The following is a 13,946-nucleotide window of genomic DNA, read 5'->3' on the forward strand; positions in this document are numbered from 1 at the left end:
ACTCCTAAATCCATAGGTTTCTGCTTGTCTTCCATCTTGAAGTAATCTCAAAATCTGAATGGAGGAAGAAGAAGAGAAATGAACTCCTAGTGGATTCACAATGCAAACGAATCAGTGGCCAAGTAGTAGCTTATAGAGACTAATGTATCATTGAAGTTCATTCATAAACCACTAGGTGTCTTTACATAACTATCTAATCAAACAGCCATTCAGAGGCAAAACATACTGATAATCGCAGACAGACTTCTTTTCATTTATATGTGTTGCTGCTCCACTACAAGCAAGATGCTGTCATTATGGGCTTTAAATTGAAAAACAAAATCATACATGCTCTGCACTCACTTATTGACACTCCAAACTGTATTTTGTTTAAATTTATGGAATGTTGGTTCCAAAATATTGCAGTAACTTGTCAAGCCGGCCAACTGCTTTAAAATCTCCCCTTCTAGCCAGTCCTTACACTGACTCACAAAGCATGAGAGTTGCTCTGCATCCTTTGCCACCAGATATCTAGCAGATTTTATACACAAACTAAGCTTTTTTTTTCATGTGTTGAGGTCTCATAAGCTTAAAGAGACAGAACCTGCCCCAAACATATCAAATAATGAGCACCTGGGGAATTGGCTGACAAGATTTGACTGACAGATGGAAAATGGGGTAAGAGAAATTGTGACCACAACATTTTATTATAAACAATAGGCTTTAATCCACGGTACTCAACTATCTGCGGTGCCTGAGGTATGTGACTATATATTTAAATAAAATAAATCATACATATAATATAACCATATATAATATAATCAAAAGATTATAGAAATAGGTAGTATATCCCAATCATATTAACAAATGTACACATACTCCAGTAATTTCTGCACACATGATTTATTTCACATTGGTATAAAAATAAGTGTAACCTGTAAAGAAAATCTCCAATTACTCAGTAATGCTGGGCATACATGGTCAGATAACATGCCTGTCAGACCGACAGACATTTTATCTGGCCGGCTGCCAGCCGCAGATGTCGCCGGCATACACTGTGAGATTTCTCTTACAGTGTATTCGGCAGACATCCGTGCTTCGCCCCCGAGGGAGGAGACATTTCCCTGTTTCTTCCATAGGAAGGAACACAGGAAATATCTGTCGGCCGCAGCTGGGCATACGCTGCCCGATGCGGCCAACAGTTTACCGGGAAATATCGCATCGGACGGGCATGCTGGACAATCCAAGAAAAAACAACTTTGATAATCAGTGCGCAATAAATACAGAAGTGCAGCAGGTGATGAAGACACAAAGGAGTAAACACCCAAAAAACTCCAAGACCATACAGATTAACAAAAATATGTGAGTCCACCTCTAGGGCTCCTCTGAACACAAATTCACATAGGTCCGTGTAGAAAATATAATAAAAATAATCACCATAACTGAGTCCACTTGATCATGGAGAAATACATAATAAATCCAATAGGAACTTCTTATAAACAGATGGTTGATGACATCTATATAGAAAAAATCTCCGTTTGTGTGTTAATAAAAACAACACCAATAGGGAGAATGAGAAGAGAGACAAAAAATAGTGCAGATCAAACTTGGACACATCAATTTTAATGACAAATTTGCAATTACAACATGTAGGTTTAAACAAGCATTTGTTTAAACCATCAACGGTGGTAAGCTGACAGCACTCCCAAAGACTCCGTCCTTCACCTCCTAGATGACAATGGAGGAAGGCAATAACCCAGCGCTTCTGATGAAGGACTGATGGTCTGAAACGCGTTAAGCGTGGGCTAAGTGGTGGAGCGCTTTCTGGAGTACCCCTTCCCGTTTGGCATATCCGAGTATCCGGAGCTGGGTTATTGCCTTCCTCCATTGTCATCTAGGAGGTGAAGGACGGAGTCTTTGGGAGTGCTGTCAGCTTACCACCGTTGATGTTTTAAACAAATGCTTGTTTAAACCTACATGTTGTAAGTGCAAATTTGTCATTAAAATTGATGTGTCCAAGTTTGATCTGCACTATTTTTTGTCTCTCTTCTCATTCTCCCTATTGGTGTTGTTTTTATTAACACACAAACGGAGGAGATTTTTTCTATATAGATGTCATCAACCATCTGTTTATAAGAAGTTCCTATTGGATTTATTATGTATTTCTCCATGATCAAGTGGACTCAGTTATGGTGATTATTTTTATTATATTTTCTACACGGACCTATGTGAATTTGTGTTCAGAAGAGCGCTAGAGGTGGACTCACATATTTTTGTTAATATGCTGGACAATCCAGCATGCCCGACCGAGCAATATTTAACCCTCGGTCGCCCCCCCACACGCTACAATTATCAGGGCGATCCGCCGATGTCAGGCAGATCACCCCGATAATTGTAGCGTGTATGGTCAGCATAAGTCATGCAAAAATACTTAGGGCTGTGAAGCTTAGGTCTCTGGTTTCTCCAAAAGCTTCTACTGTCCAGCTACTTGCCCTTCTTTTTCAGTTCTGCTTATGTGGAATATTGTTTACCCTTTGTCCAAGAACCTTTGTATGGAACAAGACTGTTTTACTAGCATAAAGGAGGGCGTCACTCAATTGTTGTAGTACTTGAGAACCCGGGAAGTCTAGTAATTGCCTGACCCAAAATATGTTTTAACATAAATTCTACAAAATTTTTTTTTTTAACTCCATCCACGACTAAGGCCTGTATTCATTTAGAAATGAAAAGCCGAGATCCCGCGAAAAAGTATCCGATTGCGACTTTTCACCAGGCGGAAACTTATCTCCGTATTTAATTCCATCCGCTTTTCACATACGCGAAAACGCAATGTAATAGGTGAAAATGATTCGCCTCTGAATAGGGGGAGATAAAAAAAACACTCAGTAGTATTGGGACAGCCCCCCCAAAGGATAACTGCGTAAAAAAAAAAAACCTAAAAAAAATGGAGGAACATCCCAAAAAAGCATTTTGAAAAAGGGGGCAAAAAAGTGCAAAGTGGGGGTACAAACTTAAAAACTAGCAGAATAGACTTTTGGGGGGTCTGCAAGTATGGGTGAGGGTTTTTCTTTGGTTTGCAGGTGTATGCTGAAGGTGCGTTTTTTACATTTCTTATAACTTCACTTTGGTTACTTTTAAATATGCTTGCACCCATTTTCAAGTACCCCAAATTTGCCAGGACTACTTATTTTCTCAAAATAATACTGCTTTATGCCATTCTTCACCACTTCTGCAAAGACGCTAATTAGTGGCAATTGGGCAAACTTAAGTACCCCAAACTATTTCATTAAGGCTAATTGGCCACTACTACATTGATCCCCAATGTTTCTGCATCTTTTTTGGGGGTTCAGGCTGATTTCCCCGATTCAGGCACCACTTTTTGCCTATTCTGACTTCACGTGCCTCCGGTTTCGCGTCTTTTGGAATTGAATAGGGCGAATTGCGGGTACGCGCGAGATAAGTTCCGCGGCTAAAATACGCAATGTAGGCGAAAACTCCGGCAGGCGAAACTTTATCACGTACACGACACTAATTGAATACGGGCCCAAGTATTGGATGTTGTTATCCTTTAAAAAACACCGTACATTCTGTTACTTACGTGCTATGTACTCATATTTGTAATAGGTGCCAAGGTTTGGTTGTGTAAATTATTGGAGTATGTATTATTTTTCTGTTCTTAGGACGATTGGGTTTGCTGGATTATGATGTGGTGGAAATTAGCAATCTTCATAGACAAGTTTTGCATGGTGAAAAAAGACAAGGCATGTCAAAAGCGGTATCTGTAGTGAAAACACTAAGAAAGTAAGTACTTTTCTTAATATATTTAAATTGTCTTGTGTGGTATCAAATTACAGTGGCCTTCCGTACAATTTTATTTTTTTTATCATTATTTTTGCTATTGGTTTTTCTCTGTATAGATTACATCTAAAGAAAAAATATTGCCGTCTACATCAACCTGCCTTGCTATTTGGTCCCGTTCCTCTATGGTGGGCCCGAACATAGGGATGCTCAGCCCAATGCCAAGTAACATTGCTGCTGGTGGGTGCCAGGCAAATTAAGTAAATAAGTGTCCCATAATTGTTACAGATTAAAGTAGTGCCCTCTTCTCTGATGAATGAGTATCCACTTCTGATTGACTTGTACTAATTAGGGGAGTATACAGGAAATTACCTGCTTTAATTTAATTTGCTCATCATGGGGTCTATTTATCTGTGTTAGGAGATAAAGTGAACGGTGATAAGGTACCAGCTAATCAGCTCCTAACTGCCATTTTTCAAACACAGCTTGTGACATGGCAGTTAGGAGCTGATTGACTGGTACCTTATCACCGTTCACTTTATCTCCTAACACAGCTTAGTAAATAGACCCCTATGAGTGGCCTGTCTCCAATGTTTTTTTAACCAATGTAATAAGTAAAGAGAAGGGTGTAGGTACCTAATTAATGGTACCACTGCACTATGTGGAAAACTTTAGAGAGTAATATGTTGTGAAAACAATTATAACAGTATGGAGACACAATTACTACTTTACCAGAAGAGAACTTTTATCTGTCAGAGACTGCTCCTGGTTAGCTGAGCATCTATTAATTTCTTAATAAGGGGGCACTATTTATAATTATATCTACATAGATACTTATTTACAGTCACTCCCTGGCACCCACATTGGGCCTAGCACCCCAGAGGAATAGAATAGATTCTACAGTAAATAGAATGGCCTCTTTGTGAAGGGGAGAGAGGGATGTTTTTACTATGATGATTGTTTTTTTTCTATCCACCAAGCTGCTGGATAATAAATTTGGCGCCTTGGGGGACAAAATCGCTGGATCCTAAATGACTCTGTGATCTATTATTCTTGTTTCCTTATGACAAACGGTTAGATTGTCAGCTTCAGTGCACAGAGAAGTGTCTCCTCAGAAATTCAGTGCTATATTGGTGTTCTCTAGTGTCCTCAATGGTGCATGCTACCAGATGGTGTATTAATTAGCAGCTGACATTCTGATTTTCTGTGTAATCATCAGGAAACTGGAGTAACATAAAACAAGTTTCAGGACCACTTACTATATTCCTAAAGCTGCATACACACACAACGATTTTGTTATGAACGATTTTATGAACGATTTTCTGGCAGATTATCTGTCAGATTTTGTAAAGTGTAATGAACGATTTTTTGAACTACAAACGATTTTTGTAATTCCCTTAATCAAAATCGTTCAATTGGTTAGTCAGAATGAATTACAAACTACAAACAGGAACGCGCATGAACGATAATCGTTCGTTATAACTCAGAAACGGAACGAGTTTTTCAACGATTGAACGATAACGACGTTGTTACAGTTAAATTGTTAAAAAAATCGTTGCGTGTGTATGCACCTTAACTATTAACAATAGCAGAACTCAAAGTGCAATCCAATTAATTAGTGTTGTCCCTGCAAGTAGCATAGTTATTCAGGTTGAAAAAAGACTGCATATTAAACCAGTATAATTGTTTTTATAATGTTAGATTTGTGTATCCAGGGGGCAGATAAATGAAACCCCTGGTGAAATATCTGACAGAAGGAAAGAAAAATTGTCTTGACCTGATAACAATTCGATTAATATTCTGGATCAGTGAAGCCATCTGTTTATTTTGCTGGTTATAACTATTGATATATTTAATCTGCTACATACAAAGTGACTGCCAGTAACAGATTCTTTCTAGAAGTGCTGTTACCCCATTAAACTCCCTCCAAAAGTTCAAGCTTCTCCCCCTCTGTAACTCCATTGGCTGCCGGATTTTCAGTCCTTTTTTTTTTTTTTTTTTTTTACTTTAAGCTTTTTATTAGATATTCAGAAAATATAGCCTAGATAGGCGATGGTACAATTCACAGCAGCTAGAAATAGCATAACACATATAATAATACAGCATAAACATATTGCTCGCATGGTAGCTCGATGAGGGCCTTAATGAGGAATAATATTCAAACCACAATCTCCACTTAACCAAAGGAAAATAAGTAGAATATTTAAATAACAGAGTTTCCATGTCATAGCTCTTTTGGACATAGGTAACAATCTTCAAAATTGCTGGGGGGGGTGTTAGGATTCTTCCAATATTGGCCAATGGCTGATGGAGAGAGGTGGGATAATGGTGAAGTAAAGCCGTTTCAGGTTGTAATGGTTGCGAGATCCCTGTAACCAGAGAAATTAGACTAAAAACTTCCACCCAGAGTGGTTGGAGTTTTGGGCTAGCCCAAAAAACATGGAGAAGAATACCAACTTCACCACAGTTTCTCCAGCATTATCTTCAGTCTGTTTACAGTGCCCACCAGAGCTAGGTGTTGATTTCAATGGCTGCTTTTGTCAGCTACTATTTTTTTAAACAACTTTTGGTTTCCTTTTGTTTTTCTCCTCCATTTTCTGACCATCATCAACTGCACAGCCTCTTCACTGGGGATTTCATGGAGCAGACTGAGGAGGTACTATAGTCATAACCTGTTCTTGCTGCCTGCCTGCTCCTAACTTGCAGTCACCTCTAGGGGTTTCAGTCACTGCTGCTGCAGATAATGCTCCTTAGGTGTTTTTTGCTGGTTCAAGCTGCTGTGAACCCCCCGATGCTAGGCCTGCACAGGGGTAGGGATTGCAAGGTCCCCTTTGACCAACACTACGTAAAAGATTTTGCCTGCTCTAAATGACAATCCAAATTGCCCTGTGCCGAAGCTTTAGTGGATGCATTGTGCACAGCATGTGATGCAGAGGACCAGTGACTGTCGTCTGTGGGGTCCTCACTGATAGGGTAATGTCCGTGATGCAGATTCCTACATTTTTTTCAAGCCAATCAGGGACCCTCCCTCCTCTGCCCCTCCCATGTGAGCGGGGAGCTACTCTTCATACTGTGGGGCTCACGACCAGGTCCCTTGATCCCTTTGCCTAATTCATTTAAGAAGCTCAAGGCTTGGCTCAAAGCCTTACAATATCCATTCAGGGTCTAGTGCAGATATCCTTTTCTTTAGAAAGGTTTATGGAATTCAACACTACATCACCAGTTTTGAGAAGAATCAGACTAAGGGCCGTATTCAGTTAGGCTGCGAAAACCCATTTTCACATTTCTCACTTATCCCTGTATTCAATTGTAGCGTCTTTTTCGCCGGTGCGAAAATGCAATGTAATAGGTGAAAAAGTTTTGCCTATGATTACCTGGCGGAAAAAATTACAGAAATGCGGTTTTGGGGTGCAGAGGTGCAGAAACCATTCTGCCCCTTTTGTACAGCCCCCTTGACGCTAACTGCATCAAAAAACTTAAAAAAAACACAAAGGACACCCCAAAAAAGCACTTTGAAAATGTGGGTGAAAAAGTGCAAAGTGGGAGTCCAAATTCAAAAAATAGCGAAATAGCCTTTGTGGGGGTCTGCAAGTATGGGGCAGGTGTTTTGTTGATTGCAGGTGTTTGCTGAAGGTGCAGTTTTTTACGCTTTTTAATGCTTCACTTAAGCGATTTTTAAATATGCTTGCATCCATTTTCATGTACCCCAAATTTGATGGAACTACTTATTTTTCCAAAAAACAGTGGCAAGTACTATTCTTCACCACTTGCTCAAAGACGCACCTATTGAGACCCTTTAAAGAACCCAAATACCTTTAGCAGACCTTTTCGGGGGTACCCATAGTGAACCCCCATGTCAGAGCATCTTTTGGGGGTGTCGGGCTGATTTCCCCCAAAATTACAGTATTTTTCGTTGTTTTGTTTTCGCCGATTTGGAATTGAATACGGGGATACGCGGGGACGAGCGCAATAAGTTTTCGACCTGAAAACCTCCTATGACTGAATATGGCCCTCAGTTTTTTTTCCTGGAGTAAGATAAGGTGGCTGAAGTTATTGACTCTGAAGTTTCCTTGCTCCCTGATGAGGGCTGCAACAGAAAGCAAGCTGTAGAGAATTTTGTGTGAGCCACCAGGTAGAGAACTAGTAACAGATTGATTCGTCTCCCTCAACTGGCGCACCTTTTATTGAAAGTGTTTACCAAGCCTTAATAGTAGGTTTCAAGTCTCCCATAGGTTGCCCTGTCACTAGTGAAGATACAATGAAATGAGAATCTTCACTATTCCAATTTAGAACATGGCTACCTTAAGAGATGGCACATAAAAGAAAATGATGACCCCAATAAGTTGCTTTACACACCAACAGTAGCCTCCTTTTTGACCCATTTTAGCTTTGGCTTTGGTCATTATGGCAGTGGAGAGGTGGTCAGGACAGTTGGCACAGGGTTTGTGATATACAGTAGCAAACCCAGATAGGAAGTGCTAACTCTGGTTTAGTGTATCCGTAAGTTCTATGTCTGAAGGATGCAAGGCTTATTGAGGCTAAGATTTGCTCTTTGGCAGACACAACATGCTCTGCCCTCTGGACAGGGTGGCGGATGTAGAAGCCAAAGGGTCCTTTGAGTCCCTGCCCATATCTAGAGAATTCATGTTGGTACTGAACCTGAAAAGTTAATTTCCCTGGCTACGGGGGAAAGAGCTTCCTGTTAATACCTGCACACCAAAGTTGAAAGAACAAACCTTCATTCCTTGTGGATGTCAACAGATAGGAAAAGAGTCTTGGCACCTAAGTGTCCAGCTCACAAGCTTTCGGACAGATAATCTTCATGATGGTCCGGGTACCTACCCTGTATCTCCTGTAGTGTCCATCTCCTCCTCTTCCAGGTTTGATTCCTCCACAGGCACATTGGTGAGAGAATTAGTTCTCAGGGATCAAAAAGGTCTATGGTGTATGTCTCCTCCTCTTCCAGGACTAGTGGTTTGATTTCTTCAGACACATTGGTGAGAGGATTAGTTTCTCAGGGATCAAGAAGGCCTTACTGGTAGACACCATGTCAGTATCTTTGGACTTCTATGTGATTTACCTTTTTCATACAGTAGCAAAAAGTGAAGATAAAAGAAGTCCAGGTGATCCTGGTAGCACCAAACTGATCAGGATGGTTGTGGTACAGACACATTACATCGAGGAGTTAAAAAGATCCGCACAGACTCCTAATACTCCATTATGACAAAATGTTGTTATTAAACCCCTACTGGATTTTATATAATTATTATTGGACTTTCACCAAGGGGGGTGCACCCAGGAATAGATTGAATATAATCAAAGAAAAGAAAAAGTATTCCTATCACGGGGCACTCAAAAACAACCACATATAATTAATTTCTAAATCCACATAACCACCAGATACAGCAATATTAGTGGACCATGTTATACCAATTTGTTAAAACTTAACCTTTAATCAATCCTTGGATTGGATACAGCGAAATATATTTTTATTTTTTATTATTTTATAATTTAATTTAAAATATTCACAGTTTTGAATCCACCCCACAATATTTACCATTGATAATACATTGGGACTAATATAAATATGTCTCTCATGAGCGTCTGTAGACAACGGACTTCTATTGTATCAACAAGTATAATAGCTCTGGGTATGAATAACCAGAATTAGTATCATAATTGACATATATTAATTCTTCATATTGTAGGCATCATTCATACGATGAGATACATATATCGGTTGCCAGTTTGATTATTAACACTGACGTGTCATAAATGGTTCTAGGGCCAATTATAGGTGCCCACTGATCTTAGTCCTATAGTCTAACAGACGCCCATAATATTTTATTTGGTATAGTGGGGATGGTTAGAACCTGAACATACGTCACATCCTAGGTATATCCCTAAATAGGATGTGTCAGAATTAGTATTTAAAATAGAAAACACACAATAAAATCATTAATTCCACCTAACAAAGTTAGTGAGTTGATGTTGCTGAAATTAACCACACAAATTGCTCTATAATTTATTACGAACGTCTGTAATGAGCGGATGCGTATTAGTTAACCTTATTATTATATCTCTATGTGAATAAAGCTCTTAATAGTATCCTTATTGATACCAAGAGATCACCTTCTGCTATTCAGTGCTCCTATGATTAAGCTCACAGCGAAACGCGCGTCAGGAGACACGCGATGCACGCTGCAGAGCGTGTGTAGTGTGTATGTCCATATGTTGTAACCACTTTACAAGCATAATGTTATTTATGTACACGAACGTCTGTAATGAGCGGATGCGTATTAGTTAGCCTTATTATTATATCTCTATGTGAATAAAGCTCTTAATAGTATCCTTATTGATACCAAGAGATCACCTTCTGCTATTCAGGGGTCAGTATCAATCTACTTAACAGTCTTATTTAATGTAGCCGATCTGACATATAAGTCCATGAGGCATTCATCTGATAGTCTATTTGTGACACATTTATTTTCTTCCAACCCTGGATACATAGTATTAATTTACATCAGTGTATCCCTCTGAGCTAATGTATCTCTCACGATTATCACACAAATACGGTAATATTAGCTGCAATTTCCTTAGCACAGGTTAATGTGTTGGCAGAGGGTTGATTACTGCAAACATAAATCATGTCTTCCAATGATATTGTGAAAGAACACAAAGCAAGTTTAATTTAATTTAGCAAAGATATCCTAATAATTATAATCCCTTGAATAGATTTAATGTCTCATACATAGTAGTTATAGGCTCAATAACTGGCATAAATGCTTATTGGATATCTCTACAGATCGAGTCACATGCGCTCACTCAGTCCCTGATATTAACATATCTTGACTGATATTAAGTATCAGGTCACACATGTCCGTTTAGTCAATTAGGTTTAGTATCTGGCATAAGTGCCTCCCTAGACACTCTGAATATATAGAGTCACAGGTGCTCGTTAATAAATAACTTACAATATTGCGAGTGTATATATTAACCCATGACACACGTCTCCTGCATAAGTACCGGGTCACATGCGCCCGCTTAATATCTAATGTAGATCTTAAAATGATTTTGAATCGCTGGTCACACTTGCCCGCTTGATACTTAATACCTCTTTCATTGCCTCACTAGATACCTGTGAGTGTCAGATCACATACACCTACTAAAGGTACTGTCTAAATGTATGGCAAAAAATGCCACTAGATAACAGGTCATGCGTCCCCGCTTATCATCTAATATAACTAATTCTCAAATAACTATAAATACCGGGTCACACGCGCCCGCTTATTACTTGGTATAATTACTTCTCAGGCATCTATTAATATTGGGTCACACACGCCCGTTAAGTGGTTCAACTAAATGTATAGCATAGATGACTGTGGATATTAGATCACATGCACCCACTGTTCAATACCCTATACTATCCAGACGTTCGTGTACATAAATAACATTATGCTTGTAAAGTGGTTACAACATATGGACATACACACTACACACGCTCTGCAGCGTGCATCGCGTGTCTCCTGACGCGCGTTTCGCTGTGAGCTTAATCATAGGAGCACTGAATAGCAGAAGGTGATCTCTTGGTATCAATAAGGATACTATTAAGAGCTTTATTCACATAGAGATATAATAATAAGGTTAACTAATACGCATCCGCTCATTACAGACGTTCGTAATAAATTATAGAGCAATTTGTGTGGTTAATTTCAGCAACATCAACTCACTAACTTTGTTAGGTGGAATTAATGATTTTATTGTGTGTTTTCTATTTTAAATACTAATTCTGACACATCCTATTTAGGGATATACCTAGGATGTGACGTATGTTCAGGTTCTAACCATCCCCACTATACCAAATAAAATATTATGGGCGTCTGTTAGACTATAGGACTAAGATCAGTGGGCACCAATAATTGGCCCTAGAACCATTTATGACACGTCAGTGTTAATAATCAAACTGGCAACCGATATATGTATCTCATCGTATGAATGATGCCTACAATATGAAGAATTAATATATGTCAATTATGATACTAATTCTGGTTATTCATACCCAGAGCTATTATACTTGTTGATACAATAGAAGTCCGTTGTCTACAGACGCTCATGAGAGACATATTTATATTAGTCCCAATGTATTATCAATGGTAAATATTGTGGGGTGGATTCAAAACTGTGAATATTTTAAATTAAATTATAAAATAATAAAAAATAAAAATATATTTCGCTGTATCCAATCCAAGGATTGATTAAAGGTTAAGTTTTAACAAATTGGTATAACATGGTCCACTAATATTGCTGTATCTGGTGGTTATGTGGATTTAGAAATTAATTATATGTGGTTGTTTTTGAGTGCCCCGTGATAGGAATACTTTTTCTTTTCTTTGATGGTACACACACATTCTCAGCAATGCAGAAGGTCCTGTTGTGTAGTCAGAATCTAGAAACAGGTCTTCTACTAAGTCATGGACCTTTTCATAACCAAAGTTTGCCTTGGCTGACTTATAACTGAGCAGTTGTTGAAGCCATGAGCTAAAGATCTTAAGGGTTTCCCGGACTGCATAATTCAGACCATGTTCATGGGCAGAAAGCTGGTTTATTATTATCACAGGATATTGAAGATGTGGGGCTAGGTTTAGTGACTGCTTTTGCATTTAATATCATGTTTAAATGTAATATTATTGCTGTTTTAAATTCCAGGGACAAAAACCAGCCTAGAAGTAACAGTTTGCAAAAGCCACCACTACTAAGTCAGTCTAGGCCCTGGTGTGAAAGGAAGGAGTTTCCTACATTTTCTTTCTATATAGCCCATTTATTTATATGCTGGGATGGACTGGACTGGTGCTTGAGAATTAGGGCAGAAATGTGAACTTTCAAAAAGCAATCTATTTTTTGAGTTTCTGAGCTGGGAATTCAGTCTTGCAGGTCTCCATATTTCTTTTTTCATGAAGTCCAGGCTGCTGTTCAGATTGAGCATTCCTTTCAGCCCAAAGCGGTCTCCAAGTTCCATTTTAATCACAACATGGGTAACTGGAAGAAGGCTACTGCCTTGACCTACGCCCATAGGACCGTTAAAATGCATAGAATGCATGATTTCTTGTTTCTTTAGGATGCCCACGAGAGTTTTATTACTTTGGTTATTTCACCAGGCTTACATTGAGGCATGACAGCCTGTTCCTTACAATGTGATGACACATTCTACCTGACTGTTGATTGTCTCCTGAGCGGTGCAGCACAGGGTCCTAACATGGCAGACACTTTGGTGTTTCATTTCATGGGTTCCGTTTTGCTCCCTTTCTAAACCTTATGCACACATCTGCTTTCTGGAACTCCTATGGTACTGATCCGGGTGTAAAGAAGACTGTACTGATCCGGGTATAAAGAAGACTGTACTGATTTGGGTATAAAGAAGACTGTACTGATTTGGGTATAAAGAAGACTGTACTGATTTGGGTATAAAGAAGACTGTACTGATTTGGGTATAAAGAAGACTGTAGTGATTTGGGTATAAAGAAGACTAGTGATTTGGGTATAAAGAAGACTGTACTGATTTGGGTATAAAGAAGACTGTACTGATTTGGGTATAAAGAAGACTGTACTGATTCAGGTATAAAGAAGACTGTACTGATTCGGGTATAAAGAAGACTGTACTGATTCGGGTATAAAGAAGACTAGTGATTTGGGTATAAAGAAGACTAGTGATTTGGGTATAAAGAAGACTAGTGATTTGGGTATAAAGAAGACTAGTGATTTGGGTATAAAGAAGACTACTGATTTGGGTATAAAGAAGACTACTGATTTGGGTATAAAGAAGACTGTAGTGATTTGGGTATAAAGAAGACTGTATTGATTCGGGTATAAAGAAGACTGTAGTGATTTAGGTATAAAGAAGACTAGTGATTTGGGTATAAAGAAGACTGTACTGATTTGGGTATAAAGAAGACTGTATTGATTTGGGTATAAAGAAGACTGTAGTGATTTGGGTATAAAGAAGACTACTGATTCGGGTATAAAGAAGACTGTACTGATTTGGGTATAAAGAAGACTGTACTGATTTGGGTATAAAGAAGACTGTACTGATTTGGGTATAAAGAAGACTGTATTGATTCGGGTATGAAGAAGACTGTAGTGATTTGGGTATAAAGAAGACTGTAGTGATTTGG

The 13,946-nt window shown here is 38.8% G+C and overlaps 1 protein-coding gene across 1 annotated transcript in view; it reads left to right on the forward strand.

The window, feature by feature from the left end:
- Positions 1-13,946, forward strand: part of MOCS3 (molybdenum cofactor synthesis 3) — a 68,584-nt gene that overhangs the window by 18,411 nt on the left and 36,227 nt on the right. The window contains exon 4 of the mRNA XM_088472500.1: positions 3,660-3,780. Within this exon, the coding sequence (XP_088328626.1) occupies positions 3,660-3,780 (121 nt within the window). The remainder of the gene's footprint in view (positions 1-3,659; positions 3,781-13,946) is intronic.

The sequence above is a fragment of the Taudactylus pleione genome, unplaced genomic scaffold (genome assembly GCF_031769625.1).
Source record: "Taudactylus pleione unplaced genomic scaffold, aTauple2 ptg000125l, whole genome shotgun sequence".
In the NCBI taxonomy this organism is placed as follows: Eukaryota; Metazoa; Chordata; class Amphibia; order Anura; family Myobatrachidae; genus Taudactylus; species Taudactylus pleione.